Below are 21,745 nucleotides of genomic sequence, written 5' to 3' on the forward strand. Positions count from 1 at the left end.
GTAAAATCGATCTTGATCGATTTTTGGTGACCAAACTAAACCGAATTTTTCCTTTGGACCGATCTAAACCGAACTTTTCCTTTTAACCAATCACAACTAAATTTTTATATGAGACCGGTCCAGACCGAGCTTTTATGTTGGGCCGAATTAATTCGGTCCAACAAAAAATATAACTTTCTCAGGCCGGTCTAGGATTTCCAGATCCAAACACAACACTAATAAGAACCCCAATGTGAGCTCTGTACCTCAATATGTTCTGAAGTTATTGTCAATTAAGTATTTTTAACCTTGACCTCTCTTTTCGTGTCTGAAATCGGCCTTTAAGAAAATGCTGAATTTCTCAATCTCTGACATGACCAGGAAGATGAACATGTCTCATCAGTGGACTCCAGGGCTCTACAAAAGGTATGGCCACATACTCTGACCATATATAATCTTCGTATCAAATTCAACCGTAACTTTTGCCGATATTCTGTTGACACACAGACAAATATAACCATTTTTAAACGCTTTAAACCAAATTTATTGACGCTCAATACTACTATGTATCTCTTGGATATGCAAGGACTTTCCTTAAGAATTTAATTACCATTTCGTAATTTTTTATAGGAGGATGTTCTATCCACTTTGAGTTCGAACTCAAACCCAACCCTTTCTTTTCGAGCAATGCCACACCACTGTTCTACACTTAGTTTCATGGATTTGTGTCTATTCGCCAAACCTGTACGACTTAGACTCAAGCAATTCCATTATCTAATTGAAAGCCAAGTCAACAGTATTGAGTTTGTTCCATTTATTTCAATCCTTCCAACTATAGAGTTACTTCTCAGGAAACTATATATAGTAGTCATTGAATACGGCTATTCATATCAAGACACTTTTATTGATTACAGTAATCATAGGTAGGTATTGAGAGTAAGTTATAACTAAATTGGTCATAATTTGAAGCTATAGGTGGTAGTAAAAGACAGATTTTTATATGAGCCTTATGAAAAAACCAGGTGTTTTTTAGTATATATATTGATTAGATTCTTATTGTAGGAGCCTTCGTGAAAAATCAATATAGGTAAATTTGCTGGCGTAGAAAAGTGGATGGGTGAATTCCTATGGAGAGCTGCATTTCTTCCGGGTAGAAGTACAATTAAAGTATTATTTTTGGGGAAAAAAATTCAAAAATCCACAGTTATTTAAAAAAAATTACATTTTTTGCAAAAAAAAATCAAAAATTGTATTTCAAATATAAAACTTTTTGAAAAAAAAAAAAAAATAGTCAATTTAATATTTTTTTTTGAGAAAAGACTCAAATATCCATAGCTATTCACAGAAAATTAAATTTTTTGTAAAAAAAATTGGAAAGTTAAATTTTTGTGAAAAACAAATTGCAAAATTTTTAGTAAAAATTCCTTTTTTTTTATATGGGGGGGGGGGCTACAGCCCCTCCAACCTCCTCCCTGTGGATGCCCCTTGGAATATATTATATACCCCCTCCTAAATAAAGTACATTGGGCCTGGGTTACATATAATATCGAATAGTTTGAAATAATATTGTTCTTGTTCAAACACTCCAAAGCAGACAACATGGTTCTAACTAGTGAATCTGATTGATAAATAGCTTTTTTTTAGAATATGGCAGATATGATACAATAATAATAACTATCTAATGAGAACTAACACTTATATATCTTTAGCGTTACTCTCCGTCATTGATCAGCAAGTAAATTCATAGTTATACTTAAACGTTTATAATACTTATATGTTCTCTCCTCAAGAATGTAAACAGCTTAAGAAAATAAAGAAATATATATTAAACTAGCAACTATAAAAGGCCGGGCCTATTCCATTATAGTATTATTTGAATCTCTGGAAATAAACAAAAATACCACCCTGTATCTGGTAGCAACAACATAGACTGGAATAGCTCCGATGTCGATCTCAATTCTACTCTGAATACATCAAATACTTCAACTTATAACTCCTCAGCAAATCCTCAGCGTTACTCTCCGTCCTTCATGAGCAAAAATACTCGGGATTACAATTTATGCATAGATCTTATCTTTTCAAGAATGAATTAATAACCATAACAGCTTTGAAATATAAAAAACACTCTTCAGATTGCACACTAGAAAAAATATCACGCGTGCTAATGTGTATAACTCCAGTTAACAATTATTTGCCCTTCTAATTTTGTTCCTTGACCTATCAAAATTTAATGGCCTCTTAATGTGACCTTAGATAATCTTTGTAACAAGTTTGATCAAAATCGATTACTAACTTTTCCCGTAATCCTGGTGACTAACTAACAAACAAACAAAGCGAAAAACATAAACTCCATTCAACTTTGTTGACAGCCCAAGGGCGTCAGCAGGTGGTTGGCTGGAGGGGCAGTAGCCACCCACCTATTATTTTTTTAATTATTATAAAGAAGTTTAATTTTTCATTTTTTTTCAAAAAAGTTTAACTTTCATAGAATAGCTATGGATTTTTGAAATTCTGGAAAAGATGAATCGAAACTAGCTTTTCGACGCTTTTTCCACAAAGAATTATGATAAAGTTCCGGAGATCTACTGTATTTGTAGGTATGTTACAAAATGTCGATTTTATGAGTTTTGGAAATCCCTATAGAATTACTACATTTTCAATATTTAAATGGGGGAAACCAATTTGACGACATTGATATTTAATGTATATAAATTCTTAATCTTTCACGCAGTCTATTATTATTATTTAGTTATTTTTTTCGTTTTGTTTTCAATCTGCTGTTTTGTTTAATCCCACCATTTGCTGGAAAATAGGTCATCTCAAGATGGTCTTCAAAATCCCAGATAAGGTGTCATGGATCGAATAAAAGGTATAATCGACGTAAATACATTTATTTATCTTGTATTTTATAAAGTTTCTAACCAATCTGTATATGCAAATTACATAAATTTTAACCCGAAATTAGAACCTTCAATCTTTACGACTGCACAGTTGAAAGTACATAGTAGTAATTTTTAACCTTTCCTTTTTCTTGTCCTTTACCAATAATTATAATTTATTGTCTTGAAAGCGTGGGAAGATATCCTATAATCGAATTTCATATTATAACACTCAATTGCAGGTATTTAAAAAAATCATCTTTTGCACAGTACTGTTTTCTGTAATTCCTGAAAATTTCATTCAATTCTCTTTCTGTTTAAGAAAGTTGTGTTGTTTTATTGAAATATCATGTTTTATTAGATCACAGTTTTTGGTGTAGGTTATTACGTAAACTGTACGAAAAAAAGGCATGTTATTTCGCTACTAAATAGGGCATAGTTTCCTTACTATTGAAGCTAGAGACATGATTTTCGTATCAAAATGGTTTTTTTACCATATAAAATAGGTATAGAAGGAAAAATATGATTTTTTTAATTATTTTTTTTTGTAAAACACCTAGTCAATAATATCTAAAGGTTACATTCACTTAGTCAGGGAGCGCTCTTGTATATGGAATATTTACCAAAATAATTTAATTCACAAGCTGAATTAGTTTGGAAATGTTACAAAAGGTTGCGTGAAAACATGACATTTATTCGTTCCGTTAATGTGACAAATGATAAAGCTTTCAGCCGGTTTTAAACTTTTATTGCTATTATTAAAACTATCAAAGAACTCACATAATTAATTATGGATAACGTAATCTAGACCACTGGATCTTAAATTTGTTGGAAGTACTAAACCCCACTAGTTTCATATGAATATTCACCGAACCCTTCTTAATTCCTCAAGGGGAGCGTGTCATAACGAATCATGTGTGTTTGGACCTTTGTCCAATCCCTAGGATTAGATCGAACCCAAGTTAAGAACCACTGATCTAGACTAACTTCATAATTTTTTTATAATAAAAAAATTTTTACAAATGATTTAAAAAATATATTACAAATACAATGTGAAAAGGATCGATGTCCGAGTAAAAATTAGAACATAACAATGTTGATATGTTAATCATCAGGTTTACAGAAATATAAATCATATGTTAATCCCTTAAATAGATAAGGAGTTGATTCCATTTCTTGAATACCAGGAGGATCACTCCTTGCCCTTCCCTTTGGCATGGCCTCGAGTTTTTGTAAATTTTTCTTCCTTTGAAACAGTTTAATATCCTTCTCATTCTGTTCATTTAAAAGATAATGAGACAAAAGTTCATCAATGGTCGAGGGCTCTCTTCCAAAGGTATCATTTTCTTTCTGAAGCCGTTTAATTTCATTTAGTATATTATCATTTTCAATTTTTGAGCGTTTCAATTGAGAACTAAGAGAAGCTTGAGTATTTTTTAAATACTCTATCTTCTGTAGAATTGTTCCTTGCATTTTTATATTGAAGGAACGTTTTTGTAAATATTTGTCCATCTGTTGTCGGAATTTACGGAGATCCCCTCTATCTTGAGTTAACTCTGTTTCCATAAATTCTAGATCTTTTACATATTTATTATTCTCAATGGAGAGTTGGGCATGATCAACGGTTCCTATCTCATCTACAATGGCAAGTCTTTTCTTGATTTGACTACTTGTTTGAAGAATCTTGGATTGAATAACACTGTTTTTTGTCTTCATTTTTTCCAATAATCGAGACTCATGGCTCAAAATACTACTTAAAAGTTTATAAAAGCAATCTTTTGGATTGGTAAACTCACTTTCGTCTAGCTTAATGAAATCATGGGCTCCATTTTTAAAAATGGACTCTTGACGCTCAATACCATTATGTAGCTCTTGGATACGCAAAGACCTTTCCTTAAGAATGTAATTACCATTTCTTATTTTTTTATAGGAAGATGTTCTATCCACTTTGAGTTCGAACTCAATACCAGCCATTTCTTTTCGAGCAATGCCACACCGCTGTTCTACACTTAGTTTCATGGATTTGTGTCTACTCGCCAAACTTGTACGACTTGAGGATTTCTTACTATTAAAATAAATTGATACGTATTACATTATCAGTAGATATGAACGGAGATGGGAAAATTGTTTGGATCCTCCCGAGTACTAATAAAAAGGAAAAGTATATGTTCACAAGTTTGATAGACAACATATCTAGAGAAAAAGATCACTAAGTAAAGTAAAGTACTCCTAACTCGCTAATGCGTTTTAATTTTCAAAATAGTTAGAAATAATTAACAAGAGCACTTATAGTTATATCTTGCAGATTACCAAAATATATATACATATTTTATATTTATTTTTGTTTTGAAGTGTATCTTTACAAGGATTTGGACAATTTTCACAACCCTAGGTATAAACATAAAACTGAAATAACTCACCGATTCAATCGCCCTCCCCGCTGACCATCCAATAAAGAGGGAGTTTGTATGATGGAATCACTCTCGGGAGTCATACTTGAGGATTGAGTAGCAGAGGTTTTTCTAGATTGTGTAGAAGATGTATTCACGATGGACAAATTCCCAGACATTAGACGCTCGTAGTAACTTTCAAATATTTCTGTTTCCATTTTATTGATTTTTAAATTGTCTTTCAAGCCAGTAACGGCATTTCTGAGCTGATCATCATCAAGCTCATCAATGTTAACATGACCAGACTCAGATGTTCCAGATACAGATGATGTGCCAAGTCCACTAACAAGGCTCAGTGAACTTGCTCTTGAATGTCGTTCAGACATGGGGACGGACGTTTAGCTCTTAATATATTGAAATTAGGTTGTGGTGGACGCATAAAAATATAGAATTTGAGAGAGAAAGAAAAAATAAGGAATTATTAAGTCGGATAAGTTTGATCGATAAGTTGGAAGAAGGATTTTAATGCAACATCAACCGCGCAATTTTATGTATAAGTATATATAATGAATAATGAGGCATCATGCTCGTTTATGTCTAATTAATAAATAATCTATTATTATTATTTTAATGATTCACCTTAGAACACAGAAATTAATTTAAATGAGACAAATGCACATTCACAATAAATAAACTAACTTAAGAATTCATTAAAGGAACTATCATGCTCGAGTATTTTAAGGGACTCCAGAAGAAAGCTTCATGATAGAATTGAAGCAGATCATGCAAAGGACCTACAACATGTAAATTATATCTATATAAAATTAATATTGTTCCTATAAAGCCTATAATATTAAGTACGTAGGTAGTGCACAGAGATTGTAGCTCTCTATAGAAAAGACTCTTTGTCACTAATCACAATGATGCCTTTTTTTTGTTATTTCAATTTGTACTTTATCTTCAGACTTTTTTGAAGATTTCTTTCCATATAATTTCGGAGTTGGAAGAGACGGAGGAGGAGGAGATGGAAATACTTCTTCTTTTTTTACTTCTTCGATAACAACTTCTTTTTCCAATGACTTAAACTCTTCGGGTTTATCTTTATTTACTACAATATTTATATTTACGACGTATTGATTCATATCTTCATCCTCTCTAAGACTCTTTTCCGTAGTGTCAGTATTGTGTAACACAGGAGACTCTGAATAAGGAAGAGGAGGGGGTGGTGGCATGTCTGCAAAGTCAATCGAGTCTTTATGAGTCAGGGATTTCTCTGGGCCAATCTCAATAATTGTTCTATCGAATTCTTCAGTTGATAGAGAGTCTGTTACATCGGGAGACACTGAGGCTTTAGGGCATTCCTCAATAAGAGGAACACTATTCTCAACTACTTCGCCATCTGGATGGAGAAATTCTTCAATAATTATTTCTCGCACTTCTTCCTGTTGTTTTTCTATTACTGAATGGAATTCAATGTTCTCTTCCACTGTCTCCTCTATAAACCCTTCTGTCTCTTCCACTTGTGCATTCTTTTCATCGAGGATGAGGGCTTCTTTGAGAGCTTCTAAATCATAGACTTCTTCTTCGATAGACGTTTCATCAATTTCATCTATAAGAGGAAGTGAATTTCCTTGCATGGGAGAGAGTCGGGCCTCACGGCTTGTGAAATCTCTTTCAAGAGGACTCATCTCATCATCACTAGGAGTACTAACAATTTCACCATTTATTTCTTCTACAACTGGAGATGTGATACTTTTTATTAGACTCAGTCGTGATTGAACAGAGCTTGTACAAGATGAAGTACTGTTGTCTTTAATGTCATCATCAGAGTCAAATGAATCAATTTTTGTCATATTTTTTAAACATTCCGATATAATGGACTCAGAAGTAATTTTTTGAGGAATATTAGAACTAGAGTTAAAGGGGTGGGGAATCTCAGGCAAGCAGGAAGGACTACATACTTCAGAAATTGATTCTATAAAATTACAGTACTCACTGATTGATAAAATTTATAATTTTCCCAAATAAAATTTTGCAAAGAAAAAAAATAGAAGGTTGGTTTATTGAGTATGAAAAATTTAGTCATTAATTTATATCAAAAGAAGTTTAACATATTTTTTTAAATCAATATCGAGTATTAAATTTCCGTCTTACTTTTTGCCTGCACCATAAAGACCGTGCTCCGAAATATATTCTATGACTTCATCTGGAATTAAATATTTGACTGATTCGTTACGCCTCATCGCTCTCCGAACTTTGGTTGAGCTTATATCATTAGTTATCCACTCGGTGACTAGATGGATGTTATTCTATAATATAATAGAAAGAGTATTTAGTATCGATTAATTTCTTTTGATATAATCATTACTTTGTATTTAGTCAAGATATCCGAATTGTAAATAAACTTTTCTGGGTTGGAGCCTTCCCGAGAAATAACGACTAAACCAAAATCTTTTACAATAACTTCAACCTGAAATAGAGGATATTAATAATGAATATAAATCGACTTAAGTTAATGGATTGCGATTACATCATCATCAAGCCATAATCCAGGAACACTAAATGATTCTAATAAATCTGCACCACATAAAAACAAAATCTGAAAAGGTTCTTTCAAACAAAATCGTTCCGGCATCCATGAAGGTGCCTGTTTTTGAGAAGAAGACAAGAGGAGTCGTTTGTGTTCCTCCAGAACTATTTTTAAACGCGTCCAACTATCTTGGGATGTTTCATATGTTGACAATTTAAGAAAGGGGTTTTTTTTAATACAAAGATTCACCATAGCGTTACGATGAGTACTGTTGGCCTCCGATAAACTCTGGAAGCAGAATTGTTCAAATATTAATATACATTTCAGTTAGTTTTTTTGAAATATATTTATTGATTAAAACTAAGTAAATTAACGCGTCTATTCACCTCCTTTTTGTAATCATTATGCACAGGAGACATAATGCCTCCAAGTACATGAAACTTCTCATTTTGATGCAGAAAATCCTTGGCAATCTCAAACATTCTCAAATGCATATGAGTTGGGGGATTAAAAGACCCAGCTGAAAGTAAAATCACGTTGATCCTACTCATTTCCCCCAATTTTATAGCAAGACGAGAGTGGACAATTTGACGACTATGAAGTTGTATGTAATCGAAATAAAAAACTAGAGTTTCTGTTATTTCTTCTCATTCGTCATCACTCGCGAAAGGAAAGCGCAATATTAATAGTAGTACAGTAAAAAAGGAAGAAACAGAGAGAACGTCAGACTTAGGGATGTGAAAATTTCGAAATCCTCGTGAGCATACATTTTTTAAGCAAGTAAAAGTTAGTAACCAGCAAGATACTAATGCTTCTATTAATTATTTATTCTTATTTTGAAAATTCAAAGCTATGTTATCGAGCAAGGAGCACTATAATTTTTATAGTGATCTCTGTCAGCAGATATGTTGTCTATCAAACATGATTTAGACGAGGAAATTTTTACACCTCTAGTGAGGCTATTCTCGTAATAATCTATTTATCTGGCGGTAGATCTCTCTTCCAATTCATTGATCAATCTTCTGTCAATATCATAACATTTAATGAACCATAATCAATATATTATTATCTTGAGCTTTAAGTAAATATTATTATACTTAAAACTTTACCACACCATTCAAGGCCATGTCCTTGAGATAATCAAAGGTTCTCCTCCTTCTTTTGATCAAATGATATTCTCATAGCAACATAATATATTATGTAAGCTTAAGAGTAACAAAACTAACTTCCTTTAGTGCATTGACCATCGTTATCTCTAAAATAAAAGCATCTGGAGAGGAGATCATATTATTATACATTTATAAATATCGTCTGTATTTTCAAATTATGAGAATTCCTCCCAAAAATATTCTTAGATAAAAGGTTAAGGGGGATTACCACATCTATCTTACTCGTACACGTTTAAGTGTATAATCATTTATATATATATGTAATTACTCATTATTGTAACACAAAATGGCCAGATAATTTGTTGTTTTTTAATCGATACAAAAATAGCTAAATTGATAATAACAGTCATAATTTGTAGTAGTAATATTATTAAAACGTCTTACTAAACTTTTATATAATATATATTATTTGAATATAATATCTAAAGTAATTAAGCTTTCGTTTATTATAGAACATGAAGAAAAAAAAATTGCATTCATAAATCTAGTCCTCATGAGATAAAGTAACTATGATACAATATTATTGTAGGTCTCGTGTATAATTAGTTATCAAATATGGAATTTTTTTTAAAATAGAAAACGAAGCAATGCTCTCGACGAAAAAAAAATACAATAATTTATATTTAATAAAAAAACGGATATAGATTTTTTTTAATAAAAGTAATAGGGATGAAAGGAAGTCTTCTTCCTTCATAAAATTTGCAAGTGCAAATACAAACATATGTTAAAATTATATAATAGTACAACTTTTTTTAGGGAAAGGTGGATGGGTCTAAAATATTACAAAATTGACATACTTTCCATTAATATTTATATTAACACCTCTAGGAAAAAAAAAAGTATGACTTTCAAAATTTAAAAAAAAAAAAGATTTTATATGTGTTATATCACAGGACATTTGATACAATTTATTATACTTGAACGATAAACACTCTTCAGAGATTATGTGTATTCAAATAAAACCTAACATGAATAAAATGAAGGGTATTTTTGTATTATACATTTTTTTACTTTTTATGAATTCTATTTAAGGACAGAACTTGTGTCGGTGAGTAATTTGCTACTCATCTATGATTTGCAAAATGATTAAAAATAAATACATAATAAAAAACAATGTTTAAAAATCCAATTATTAGACCCGCACTTTCTTTTACAAGCAAAAAGGAGAAGAGAAAAAAAAATTCAGGAATTCACAGCCATTCTTTCTTTCATTTTTTTCATTTCAATTCCTCATCAAATGAAATCAAATTACACCTATGGTTCAAGACAAATATTTCTCAATCTGTTTGTTCACAAAATCAGTCGATGATCCAGCTACTTTTTGTTCTATAAGAGATGTAAAGTTACATTATTAAAATTTAGACTCAAGTGTGTGTTATTGCTCTTACTATTAGCCTTCTTAACCATTTGATCCATTTCAGCCGTTAAATCGCTTTGGGGAATGAGATTATTTGGATCCACTTTTGCTTTAAGGATTTCCTTGGACCGATTAATAAATCCAATAAGTACTTCTGAAGAAAGATATAAAATAAAATATTAATTATACGTATGAATGACTTTTTTAATAATTTAACTCACGGTGTTCGTCTCGAAGACCACAGCATTTTAATTTGTTAGCTTCATGCTGAGCCTTTTTCTTAAGTCTGCAAGCCCTTGATGCCAATTTATTCTTTTCTTTACGACTCTTACACCTAGCTGCAAAGGGCATTTCACTAACTGGAGTCAAATCATTGATCACTTTGCTTAGTTGTTCTAATTCTCTTCCGATGGATGCCAATTTCTTTGGGTTAGAAGTCAAGTCATTGCCATCACCCCTTCGTGCCTTACCACTATTCATACATACGAGAAAAAGAAAAACATATATGGTGAAAATCGGATCATAATAGTGCTAGATTTAAAGTTAGGCAGAGTTTAAGTTTTTGAGAATGTCCTCAAAATATGTAATGCAATTTTTACTTTTTTTAATAAATCAACTGTTGTTTTAATAAGAAAGGAGAGAGTCAAAAATCGGGCGAGTTCGAGTAATATTTGAATCTAACACAAAATTATTTAACAATTACCTGTGCTTAATTCCTTGTAATTTAACATCTCCTGCAAATACAGGATCCACTATATCATTTAATTCATGAGGATCGTCTATCCGAGTCTCGAGAGCTATTTTTTGGCCTTTAGGACCCTTAGCCTGTACATTGTATTGCCAAAAGTGTCTCTCTTTTTTAGCATCATGTTTTGAAGTGGATTGATATTTATCTGGAGAGTCCTCATCATCATCGCTGATATCTAGATAGATATATTTCACAATATTATTTTGTGAGTAATATTAAAAATAATAATACTATTTGATATGTAATTACCATCATTTGAGGAATCCTCTTCATTTTCCATGTTCTTATCTTCATCGGGATCTTCGTCATCACTAGCAATATCTGGTAAATCTGTTGGACTAAGGCCATTCAAAACATCATTCACTTCGTCTGTGATGGAAGACTCTCCACCGACAGAGCAAACTGAATTAATATGAGGTCTAGGCTCTCGACGTGTCCACATTAAACGTTCTAAGTATGAATGCTGATTCGGAGCTGATTTGGACAGTTGTTGACTCAGAAGAGGATTGGATGCGGAAAGTAATGAGCTTTTCATTTGGATTAGAGTTTTGTTACTTCTACTTTCTGGTGATCTCACTGGAGAAGGTCTATTTTGAGCTTGTAACAATTTATGAAGGGTTGAAACACGTTCGGGTCCAGCATGAGATGGTGCTTTACCAGGTCCCACTATTACAGGCCTTTGGCCTGAAAAAGAGGCGGAACGAGGAGGAGGTCCACTACTAATTACACTGGGAGAAACTGCAATAATGTTTCCAGGACTGGTTGGATTGAAATCCGGTAGTATAATATCACTTAAAGGACTGTTTCCATGTGGTTGAGTCGGTACAGAGGACGACAGTAGATTTTCAGAGGTGCTTTCAGACTTAATAGGTCGTGAAAATGTGGTTTTAATGGAAGGCTTGATTGTCTGAGACAATGTCACATTTCGTGCTTCGTCATTCGTAAAGAAAGAATCCCAATTCAATTCTGAATTAAAATCCGTTTCTAATGGAGGACTATTTAGTTGAGCTAATGTGGGCTGCTGGTTACTTTCATCATATAACATCCCCTGATTCCCCATATCCAAATTCATCTCCATTTCCATTTTAACAATACTTTTATCCCAGGGGGAAGTTGGTCCAAGTGGACTAGCCTCAAATCCTGAGCTATAAGATGAGCCAAAGGTTTGTGTGCCACTGCTATCCAAGTTTGAACTATTCAAGAGATTTGGGACTCTATCATTTTCAGAGCTCCCATTGAAGATTTCATCAAGGTTATTCAATTCATCATTCATCCTTTTAGGTATGGGTACTCCAGTTTCTGGAGGCAATGCTAGAGATGATGCTTGAGCTTCCAAGTTATTTGGATTTAGGAATAATTCCTTTTGTTTCAGTGTACTATTTGAAAGAGTTGAGAGAGTAGGATCCCTTCGAAGTAGATCATTCAAGTCAAATATTAGATTTGCAGGATCAAGGGGTTGCTCAAGAATTGAATGTAAAGGAGAAATACTTTCAAAACTATTTATGACATCGGAAGTTCCATTTTGTTCAATTGACATGGTGATGAATTAATCATCAGGTTTCTTAAAGAGAAAAATAATATTAAATAACCATTAGTAGAGGTACAAAAAAAGTTAAATAATGATACAATGAAATAAATTTATATACGTGGATCGCGAAAAAAATGTATTAAAAAAAACGAAATCTTTACTTCCTTAATCTTTTTTTCTTCTTGTTTTTTACCTGTCTACGTTAGTGTGTTATAGAGCGTGTGTGTATATTTCTAAAAAATTTGACAATTCCCTTCTGAAGATTTGCCAAAAATAGTTTACAAACAGTTAATGATCAGATAAAAAAACTAAGTAATTAATATCTTAGTCAAAATGGATATGAGAGGGGGGGGAGAAAGCTATCACGATAATGCGAGTAGTACTATGACAGAAAGAAAGAACTCACATAAATAAAGAAAGGTCACAAAATGCGTTATCAAATGGTGTTTTGATAAGATACTTGGAAGTTCTACGTACTAAAAAACAAACACAACTTTTTTGAGCACTATATGTCACGCATTAAAACAAGTTTCTCATCCACAAACCAATTTATCAAGCACTAAACCCATTAATATTGAGATAGTATGATTACTATGATGAATAGGATAACAAAATGATCGAGTTTCACGTGAATAACTCAAACTCTGAATGACACATATGTAAGAATATCAGTACAAGAGGGAACACACAAAGCAAAATAAATATTATGATTGCTTTCAATCTCGTAACATGGAAAATGCGTACTGAGTTTTTGAATCTTTGAAGCAGGACTTTTTCTTTCTTTCTTCTTTAATATATATTTTTTAACTAGTAACATAACATAGCATAATAGTCAAGCAAGTATCTACTATTCAGATGGTCTATGTAAATGTTGTAGTAGAAGTCGTCGGCGTCGTCGTTATTACATAAATGCCACGATTAAAAGCGCGCGACTTTTTTCATTTTATTGAAGCGCTCCCCAAAACATGTCCCACGTGATATGTGCAAAAACTGTATAAACATTTGCAGATTTTTTTGGTTTGATCTTCATTATTAGGTGAATAACTAATACTCTCTCAATTCCCTCCCCCTTTTATGAATTTATTACATAGAAATTCAAAGTATTTGATGTAATAAACACTCTTATTCATTATGGAACAGGGGAAAAGGAACGATATATTAAGGGATGTAGCGTCCCTCCTACAACAACTCTCTTATCATTTCATTGGCATTCCAAAATGTATTACAGAGATATTCTAGAACACGTCAATTGACGAATTAATTATTGATATTCTATTATGACATAATGTAGATTATTTCATCATAATCAGGAAGATGAGAGGCTGAGAAGGGGAAGAGAGTGAGGGATTGAGAGAGGAGCTCCATGCCCTTCTTCTTTATGTATTCATCTGGATCCACTCAGTCCTTCTTCTTCCTTTCTCATCCATGCTAATAGTTGTTAGTAATCCAATGAGATTCCAATTCTTACGTAATGAGTCAATCTCTTCTAGTCTCTCTCTCTCTCTCCATCTTCATCCCTCTCTCTGACTCCCATCATTTTGTTTCTTTACATTCCCCAATTATAATATAAAATCATAGCTTAAAAGAAGAAGCAAGCATACTTTAAGAGACTCTACTTACTTAGAAAACCAACTATGGATATCGGCTTGTTGTCCAAAGACTAGAGTGAGTAATTTTTTATGCTTCTTGAGTTCTCAAAACACTATTCTATATATAATCTAACGATTATTGGGAATAAAAGAACAATGAAGTGTAGTGTGTAAGAAAGAGGAAACGATGTCTCAATATGTTTATTTTCTTCTCTTTTCTCTCTCTTTCAATATGGCGTCCTGTTTCAAGGCTGACTAAGAACCTCTAGCCTAAACTGCCATTCTCTTCCTATTTTACAAACACACGCCTTTTACCCCTGCTGTGTGGTCAACACTATCCGCTAAAGTACTTGTACTGTCTATGTATTACAGTCAACTCGTAATCAGCTCTCTCTCTACCACACAGCACTCACAACTACTCTCTAACTAAAAAGCAGGCCTTAAAAATACTTATGACCATGATGAAATCTCTTTTTTTTAATAAACAAAGTTCATGTGGGGAAAAAAGTAAATCCATGTATGTATACAAAGAGAGGGGCCCCACGTTTGTATGTACTATTTTGTGTATATTTACATATCATTTCAATGAAAGGTTGTGTTAACTAATTTCGTCTAATGAGACAGACAATAACAGTATTAAGAATGTCTCGTTATATAATACAGGGATTCATTATCTTTTCGGTCATTACTTATTCAATTTATAATTTATCAAAATGTGCTCAAGTTGTTGGGAGTTTGATTTTATTCTAACATTCAAACACACATGATCGACTGTATTTACTATTCAATAATAAAATAGAAATTAATTAACAACACTTGACCTTGAATAGCTGTTGTGTTCTAGCAACAAGATCGTCAAACATAATTAAATACCTAATTTTCTCAAATACATATTACATTCAATATTCAAAGTCAGTCCTATTATCTATAACTTATAAAAATGTATAAAAGCAAAATTGGTGAAATGAGTTAATAATTATATTAATCCATTATCGATAATACAATAAACAAGATTATAATGGATTCTCACTTGTTTGTTTTGAATAAAGCAATTATACTTTACTTTCCATTCATTCGTGTTGATCCATTGAATTTCCATTATTTCTACGAAGCCATAGAATCCTCTTGAACTAAGTTTGTTTTGAGAGTTTATTGTTTTTTAATTCATCTCAAACATATGTTATTATTCATTAAATATTAGAATACATTTAAGGATCACGTTTACTCCCCGCCTATTATTTGTAATAAACTGAGACGTCTTCAAATGACTCGTAAATTGGATATACATAGAAAGATGATATTTTTTGTTTCTTAAAGCAGCAGTTTCATTTATTTATAAGCTTAATGTATGTACGTAATGTCAAAGTTCACTTTTTTTGAACGGTTCGACACTCTCCTTGAATATTGTATATGCATACATAATAGTTATTGATAACTTCTCAATAAGTTGTAGTATTCATTTTATAAAATGATCATGGACTAATACTAAGGATCACATTGATACAAATGTCACACATATGGATCTGATCAATCAAATAATGTGGATAGGGCTATACATTTGTTAATTTTCATAAAGAACGAAGGAAATATCCCTCCTGTATTTCAAGTTTAATCCAATTGGACTTGATCGTAATAATATATGACTCAATTTTGTTTTTTAATTTCTTTATTCCTTCTCTTTCAACAATGAATCTTTATGTCTAAGGAGAGTAATTGTATCATGATATCCCTTGATGAATTGATATACTGATAAGTTATAATAATATGCATTGTCAATAATAACTAGCAAAGGGTTACGTTGCTTGGTCCAAGGAGGGAGAGGGAAATCAGATTGACAATGGTCAAAATAATCAAGAAATTACTCAGAAAATACTATGGTTATACCAATAATTATACTACCATAAATGTTTCGTTAGTGTCAAGAAAGATCCAGAAAAATCTAATTTTAATTCTCTTACTATGATAATAAAGATGGAGCTAGAAATTGACTAAAATATGCTACATATACTAATAATTATAATATTAATATTTCGTTGATGTCGAGAAAGATCCTGATAATTCTAATTTATCTTTCTATGATAATAACGATGGAAAGGGAAATTGACTATAATAAAAGTATATTGTGTAGTCTATGGACTATAAACTACATAATATACTAATCACTTATATGACCCCCCCCCCAAAAAAAAAAAAAAATTGGCACCTCCGTCTTAGCCTGTCCTGATTAAAAATAGGTACATAAGCAAAATTTCAGCCTCTTAAGTCCAACGGTGTGGGCATCTATAAGGTACACAAAGACATACATAAACTATAATTTATATTCTGTAGGGAAGAACCGGGTAAATTTGAACGGCGGGCGTAAACGTACACTGAATTTTTTGTGAAAGTATAATTTTTAAATTAGTTTGATCAAGTTCAATCTTGTCCATGGGACAGTATTTCCTTTGTTATACCCTGGATTTACTAATAGAAGTAATAGATGCGCGTACCGTGCAATGATTTAGAGGACATGAAAGTTTGATGGTACTTTTGTTATAACTTTTAATCAGATGTCAGGAGATATATCTAATTAAGTTTTAATTTTATTCTTGAGATATTTTTTATAAAATTATTCCTACTCTAATAACAGTTATTTATAGCGAAAAAAAGTAGTAAGTATTTTTAGCATATTTTTGTGCTTTAATTTATAATTTAAAAATCAGTGTTGTGTGGTGATTTCGAACACACGTGTTCGGATTGAAACTCACCTGTACGGGTTCACCCTCTTCAAATGAAGATGATAATATGTATGTACTTTTTTTATTTTACGTTAAGCTGCAAGAGTATTAAAATACCAAGGGTTTATACAAGAAAACGCTTAAAAATATTCCTTAGAGGACCTTCAAAAGGTATTTGAGGATCATGTCAGAGGAATGAGTATTCGTAAAGCTTCAAAATTGCGTAATGTTTCACCAACAACTTTATTGGTAGCAATTAAATGATCGTAAATTATTTACTACAAAAACAAATTTGTTCCTCTTAGAACTCAATAAACTGTCTTTAAATATAAAATTGAAACCCAATATTTAAAGACTACATCTTTAATATTTCATGGATTGACTCCAATTCAAACCCGTAGGCTAGCTTATGAATATGTTTCTAAAAATCAAATTGTTCATCCAAAATCTTGTGACGAAAAAAAGTAGCTGGAAAGGATTGAATTAGATAATTTTTGGGTCGAAACAAGACTTTAGTGTGAAGAAACCCGAATCCCCATCCTTGCCTCGTATTTCAGTATTTTATAATAGCACAGTAACCAATTTTTTTGATAAGAACATAAGTGTTCTTCAAAATGATTCTTTCGAAAGTCAAAGAATCTATAATCTTGATTAAACTAGAATCCCATCAACTACAAAAATGGCAAAACTCATTACCACAAAAGGATGTTATCAATTAGGACAAGTTGTGTCTCGAGAAATGGGCCAACTTGTTACTATGGTTGGTATTGTTAGTGCAAGTGGGACTTGTCTAGCTCCTGTATTTGTTTTTCCAAAAATAAAATTTCATAAGACAAAAATTATGTCCCGGGGTGACTAGTAATTCTTTGGGACTCGTACAAAAATCCGGTTGGATGACATCTCAAACTTTTTATTACTTATTAAACACTTCATCATATATTCCCATGCATCTAATAGCAATAAGGTGTTATTTATCTTATTTTGTCTTATTTTGGTAAACAAGTACAATGTTGGATAGTTAAAAATCCTGGAAAGACGATGCCATTTTATGATCTTCCTAAGTTGGCATGTACATCTTGGACTGTGGCATGCTCTTGTTCTAGTATCAAGAATGGATTTAAAACAACAAGAATATATCTATTGAACTATGACGTGTTTCAAGGAATTGACTTCATAAGATCAAATGTAAATGACAGGCCTCCAGCATCATCACCATGTATTAACAATCCTGAAAAAAATAATAAAAGAAAGGACAGATATCCAGATAATTCACCAGAAATATCATTCTAGGAAATCCAACCATTTCCATAGGCTCCTCCTTCAAAGATATGTAATATAGGAAGAAACCCAGAGCTCTGTATGGTGGCTACATATAGGAAAAAAAATTATATTCCTCAAGCTGAAAATATGCAAAAAATAAGAGCCAATAATAAACAATCTAAAAAGACTAAACACTTTTGACTTAAAATTTTAGACTATGTAAAACCAATAGAGTATTTCCAATTTCCGGAGCATTTTAATGTATAATTTTTGCAAAATTTGCAAAAATGAACCAGTTTTTTGCAAAAAAAATAGCGAAATTCGATTTAGAAATTTTTAAAAGTAAATAAAAAAAGGACTTCTCACCGATTTTTTTAAAATTCAAAATAACACTACTAAGGTTACAAGAGCCAATAATAAGAGGTTTTTTTTTGGGTGTTATGATGAGACTTTGAGGATTACCTTACTTAAGCAGATTGATATAGTGTGAAGAATCCAATAGAATTACATATAATTATCAGGATCTGTTTCGCTAACAGCGAAACATTCGTATTATATAATTATTAGTATAGAAAAGTATTTTCGGAATATTTTCTCAATTAATTTGACCCTTTTCAATGTGATTTCCCTCTCCCTACTTAGGCCAAGCAACGCCGGGTAAACCTTTGCTAGTATACATACATATTGATTACAATGAATATTAATGTCTATCTTCCCATTATTTTTAATTACTTTAAATGTTACTAAATTACTAGGCTTTTATTTTTAAAGCTACAAGTTTTCAATCTAAATAATAGTATTAAAGTAAATTTCTTCCATCCAATAAAAAACAAATTACACTCACACCTATATTATTTATCTCTAGGGTTCTAAATTAGAGATATACGAAGCTGCAGCTTCGGAATCGCCAAACAAAAACGAGTTTCTTCGGAATCCGAAGTTTTTTTTAACGCCTCCTTCGGTGCGCCGAAATCGATTATGAAATTTGTATATCATATCAAAAAAATGTTATTTAGTTTCTCTTTATATCAATAAAAAAGATTAAAAATATAGAAGTTCTTATTTCCCTTTTTTCTATATAAGTTGCGTGTCCAGTTACTATTCATGTCTAAGTCAAAACTAGAACAATCTAGTTACTCATTTGATCTGATTTGATGATCGTAAGCTAATCAAAGTTGGGGGGGGGGATATTGCGCTGCTTTAATGATGACTCTTTCGTTCTCTCGTATATCTTTATTTCTGTGAAAGAAAAGGGAGTTGCTAGTCCAATTATGGTTCGGAGCCTAGTTTGGGATCACTTTGATATCAACTATCTAGACGAATGTTTAGAAAAATGTAAGATCTGCCGGAATAAAGTCTCACGTGGGGGAAAAATACAATTTCTCCACTTCCCCATTAAGGGATCATTTCCAAACAAAGCATAAAATTGAATTCTTAGATATGATTCACCTTCTGACGAAGTTAAGTCTGAACTTTGTCATTCGAACCGACTTCCTTTGATCCTCCTTCGGTCTATCTCTATTCTAAATCTTAAAGCATTATCCTTGTGTTAAAAAACCTCGAAAATTAAAATGGTAATCCTGGCGATTTGAACAATGTTTGAGAGGCGAGCAGCCTAGGTGTCATGACGTTTCATTAAATTGGCAATCAGATAAAGGAAATAAACACAAGTCCCACTCCGTATCAATTAACAAAATAAGGAGGAATTACTCAATTATCGATCTCCAATTCTACTCTGATTCCATAAGGGACTTATACTTCTAACTCCCTAAAAATCCTCAGCGTTACACTCAGTCATACATGAGCACATACACTTTGATACTTTTATGCAGTGATGCTAATCGAGAGCATTTTATGGATGTTAAAAAAAACGAAAATCAATTTGGTAACCCTCACAAATTAAAAGATGTTTTAGAGGAGGGCTTCTAAGCTGCCATGACGTTTCATTAGATTAGCTACAAGCAGCTGGGATGAGGGGGGAGCACATGGTAATAAACAAGGACATTTAGGCAAGAATTACTCCAATGTCGATCCTCAATTCTACTCTGAGACCAACAAGGAGTTACAATTATAACTCTGCAATAAATCCTCAGGGTGAGTATTTGTCTTTTTTGAGCACATGCATATGTTTTAATATTTTTTTTCTTCAAAAAATTTAATATCTGAAATCCAATTTAATTTTTCAAACCTTTTTTCAAAAATTTAATTTTTCAAACTTTTTTCAAAAAATTAATTTTTCAAACTTTTTTCCCAGTGAATTTAATTTTCACTGAATAGCTATAGATTTTTTTAAATTCTCTGCTAAAAATTTGATGCTTGAATTTTTTTTTTTTTAAACTTGATATTAGAAATTTAATTTTGGAAATTTTCTTTCAAAAATTTTAATTAGTTTGTTATTAGCTGGAGATTTTTGAATTTACTTTTTTGTGAACAACTGAAGATTTTAGAAATTTCTATTTTTTTGTGAACAGTTTTTGATCTCTGAAAAACAAATCAAAAATGAAGCCCCCTCCCCAAAATATAATCCTGCTGATGCCCTTGTATATTTGGAAAAAATAATACAACCCTCTGAATAAGAATTGCCACATACAGGAGACACCAGTGCCCTCAAGCAATCTATACTTATATTCGCCGAGGCTAAAGCATTAAATTAGCTTATTAATACTACGAAGTACTTACCAAGGTTAATACAAATACAATTTCTGAAATTATTTATAATAGAAAATATAATTCACAATAACCGGATCAAAATGACCCGTAAAACAATCTTTGTACACAAGTCATTTTCAACAAAAAAGAAATGATAAAATATGATTTTTCTTTTTTTTTTTTACTTTTTCTAATGTAAAGATTTATATAGGAGAAGTCAAGAAATTTCAACACTGAACAATGTCAATGAGAGGTATTTTTCGTAGGTTCAAGTTAAAAACAGATCATTTTGATCAGTATGGCAAGGGTTAAAACAAGGGTTAAAAAATTACAATTTTCCCTTTCAATCCGTTACCTTTATTGTACAACGCAACCTTTCATACGAAAAAAATTTAGAAAAAAAAAGAAGCCAAAAATCACGTAGCCATCTGATTTTCATTGATTTTTTCAATTTAACTTTTAATTTTCTTATAGAATATTTAATAAATATGCAATGTAGGATTGCATTAAAAAGGTTCCGAAATTAAATACAGTTAGGTCGATTATTTGACTAATTGTAATAAGTAATTAATTTTTTACAGGGAAGGATATCAACTCCAACTTAAATATATTTATTACATATTAAATCATCTAATCGACAAATTTATATTGTTTTTCTGACCTTATCAAGCCATATTTTTTAGTGCTTATTTATTAAATATTTTATAAGATAATTTTAAGTTAAATTGAATAGATCAATCTAAAAACTTGACAACTTATTTTTTGAAGTTATAATATAAGGTTTATTCGTTAGCTACAATATAGAGTAATTTTTAAAAAAATGCGCAAAAAATTATCTTCTAAATATGATTACATTTTATATGATCTTTATATAATTAGATACATTTTATAGGAACTGTATTCAAGATAACTTAACAAATAATTTATTTTTCAAATTATCGAATTTTTAA

General features: G+C 31.5%; 2 protein-coding genes and 1 long non-coding RNA gene across 8 annotated transcripts; 1 reads left to right on the plus strand and 2 right to left on the minus strand.

Moving 5' to 3' along the window:
* Positions 1 to 609: 609 nt before the first annotated feature.
* Positions 610 to 2,110, plus strand: LOC139907245 (uncharacterized). The gene is made up of 2 exons (XR_011783690.1): positions 610 to 1,714; positions 1,770 to 2,110. It is a non-coding gene; the product is annotated as an uncharacterized lncRNA (long non-coding RNA).
* A 3,613-nt stretch (positions 2,111 to 5,723) lies between these two features.
* On the minus strand, positions 5,724 to 8,597 carry Nmnat (nicotinamide mononucleotide adenylyltransferase). Its single transcript, XM_040724443.2, has 5 exons — positions 8,165 to 8,597; positions 7,779 to 8,066; positions 7,617 to 7,718; positions 7,403 to 7,557; positions 5,724 to 7,243 (listed from the first exon to the last, which is right to left on the minus strand). The coding sequence occupies exons 1-5, from the start codon at positions 8,327 to 8,329 to the stop codon at positions 6,160 to 6,162; spliced, it is 1,794 nt and encodes a 597-aa protein (XP_040580377.1). The 5' UTR covers positions 8,330 to 8,597; the 3' UTR covers positions 5,724 to 6,159.
* Positions 8,598 to 9,375: 778 nt separating this feature from the next.
* Positions 9,376 to 15,453, minus strand: REPTOR (repressed by TOR). 6 transcript variants are annotated; one of them, XM_040725524.2, is made up of 6 exons: positions 15,200 to 15,453; positions 11,302 to 12,613; positions 11,008 to 11,227; positions 10,526 to 10,776; positions 10,336 to 10,458; positions 9,376 to 10,273 (listed from the first exon to the last, which is right to left on the minus strand). In XM_040725524.2, exons 2-6 carry the CDS (start codon positions 12,587 to 12,589, stop codon positions 10,209 to 10,211), a joined length of 1,947 nt encoding a protein of 648 aa, XP_040581458.1. In that variant the 5' UTR covers positions 12,590 to 12,613; positions 15,200 to 15,453; the 3' UTR covers positions 9,376 to 10,208. The 6 variants fall into 6 exon arrangements, with proteins under 6 accessions (XP_040581458.1, XP_040581457.1, XP_040581459.1 ...); XM_040725523.2 differs by lacking the exon at positions 15,200 to 15,453 and adding an exon at positions 14,201 to 14,593; XM_040725525.2 differs by lacking the exon at positions 15,200 to 15,453 and adding an exon at positions 12,987 to 14,062.
* Between the last annotated feature and the right edge of the window lie 6,292 nt (positions 15,454 to 21,745).

Source organism: Lepeophtheirus salmonis, chromosome 14 (genome assembly GCF_016086655.4).
Source record: "Lepeophtheirus salmonis chromosome 14, UVic_Lsal_1.4, whole genome shotgun sequence".
Lineage (NCBI taxonomy): Eukaryota > Metazoa > Arthropoda > Copepoda > Siphonostomatoida > Caligidae > Lepeophtheirus > Lepeophtheirus salmonis.

Excerpts from the sequence above, each read along its gene's own strand:
- REPTOR (XM_040725524.2), bottom strand. The coding sequence starts at position 12,589 with ATGTCAATTGAACAAAATGGAACTTCCGATGTCATAAATAGTTTTGAA. Across the intron at positions 11,228-11,301 it reads AGAGGATTCCTCAAATGATG|ATATCAGCGATGATGATGAG; the intron begins GTAATTACATAT and ends ATATCTATCTAG. Across the intron at positions 10,777-11,007 it reads TTACAAGGAATTAAGCACAG|TGGTAAGGCACGAAGGGGTG; the intron begins GTAATTGTTAAA and ends ATGTATGAATAG.
- Nmnat (XM_040724443.2), bottom strand. The coding sequence starts at position 8,329 with ATGAGTAGGATCAACGTGATTTTACTTTCAGCTGGGTCTTTTAATCCC. Across the intron at positions 7,719-7,778 it reads GATTATGGCTTGATGATGAT|GTTGAAGTTATTGTAAAAGA; the intron begins GTAATCGCAATC and ends CCTCTATTTCAG. Across the intron at positions 7,244-7,402 it reads CTTTATGGTGCAGGCAAAAA|TGAGTACTGTAATTTTATAG; the intron begins GTAAGACGGAAA and ends TTTATCAATCAG.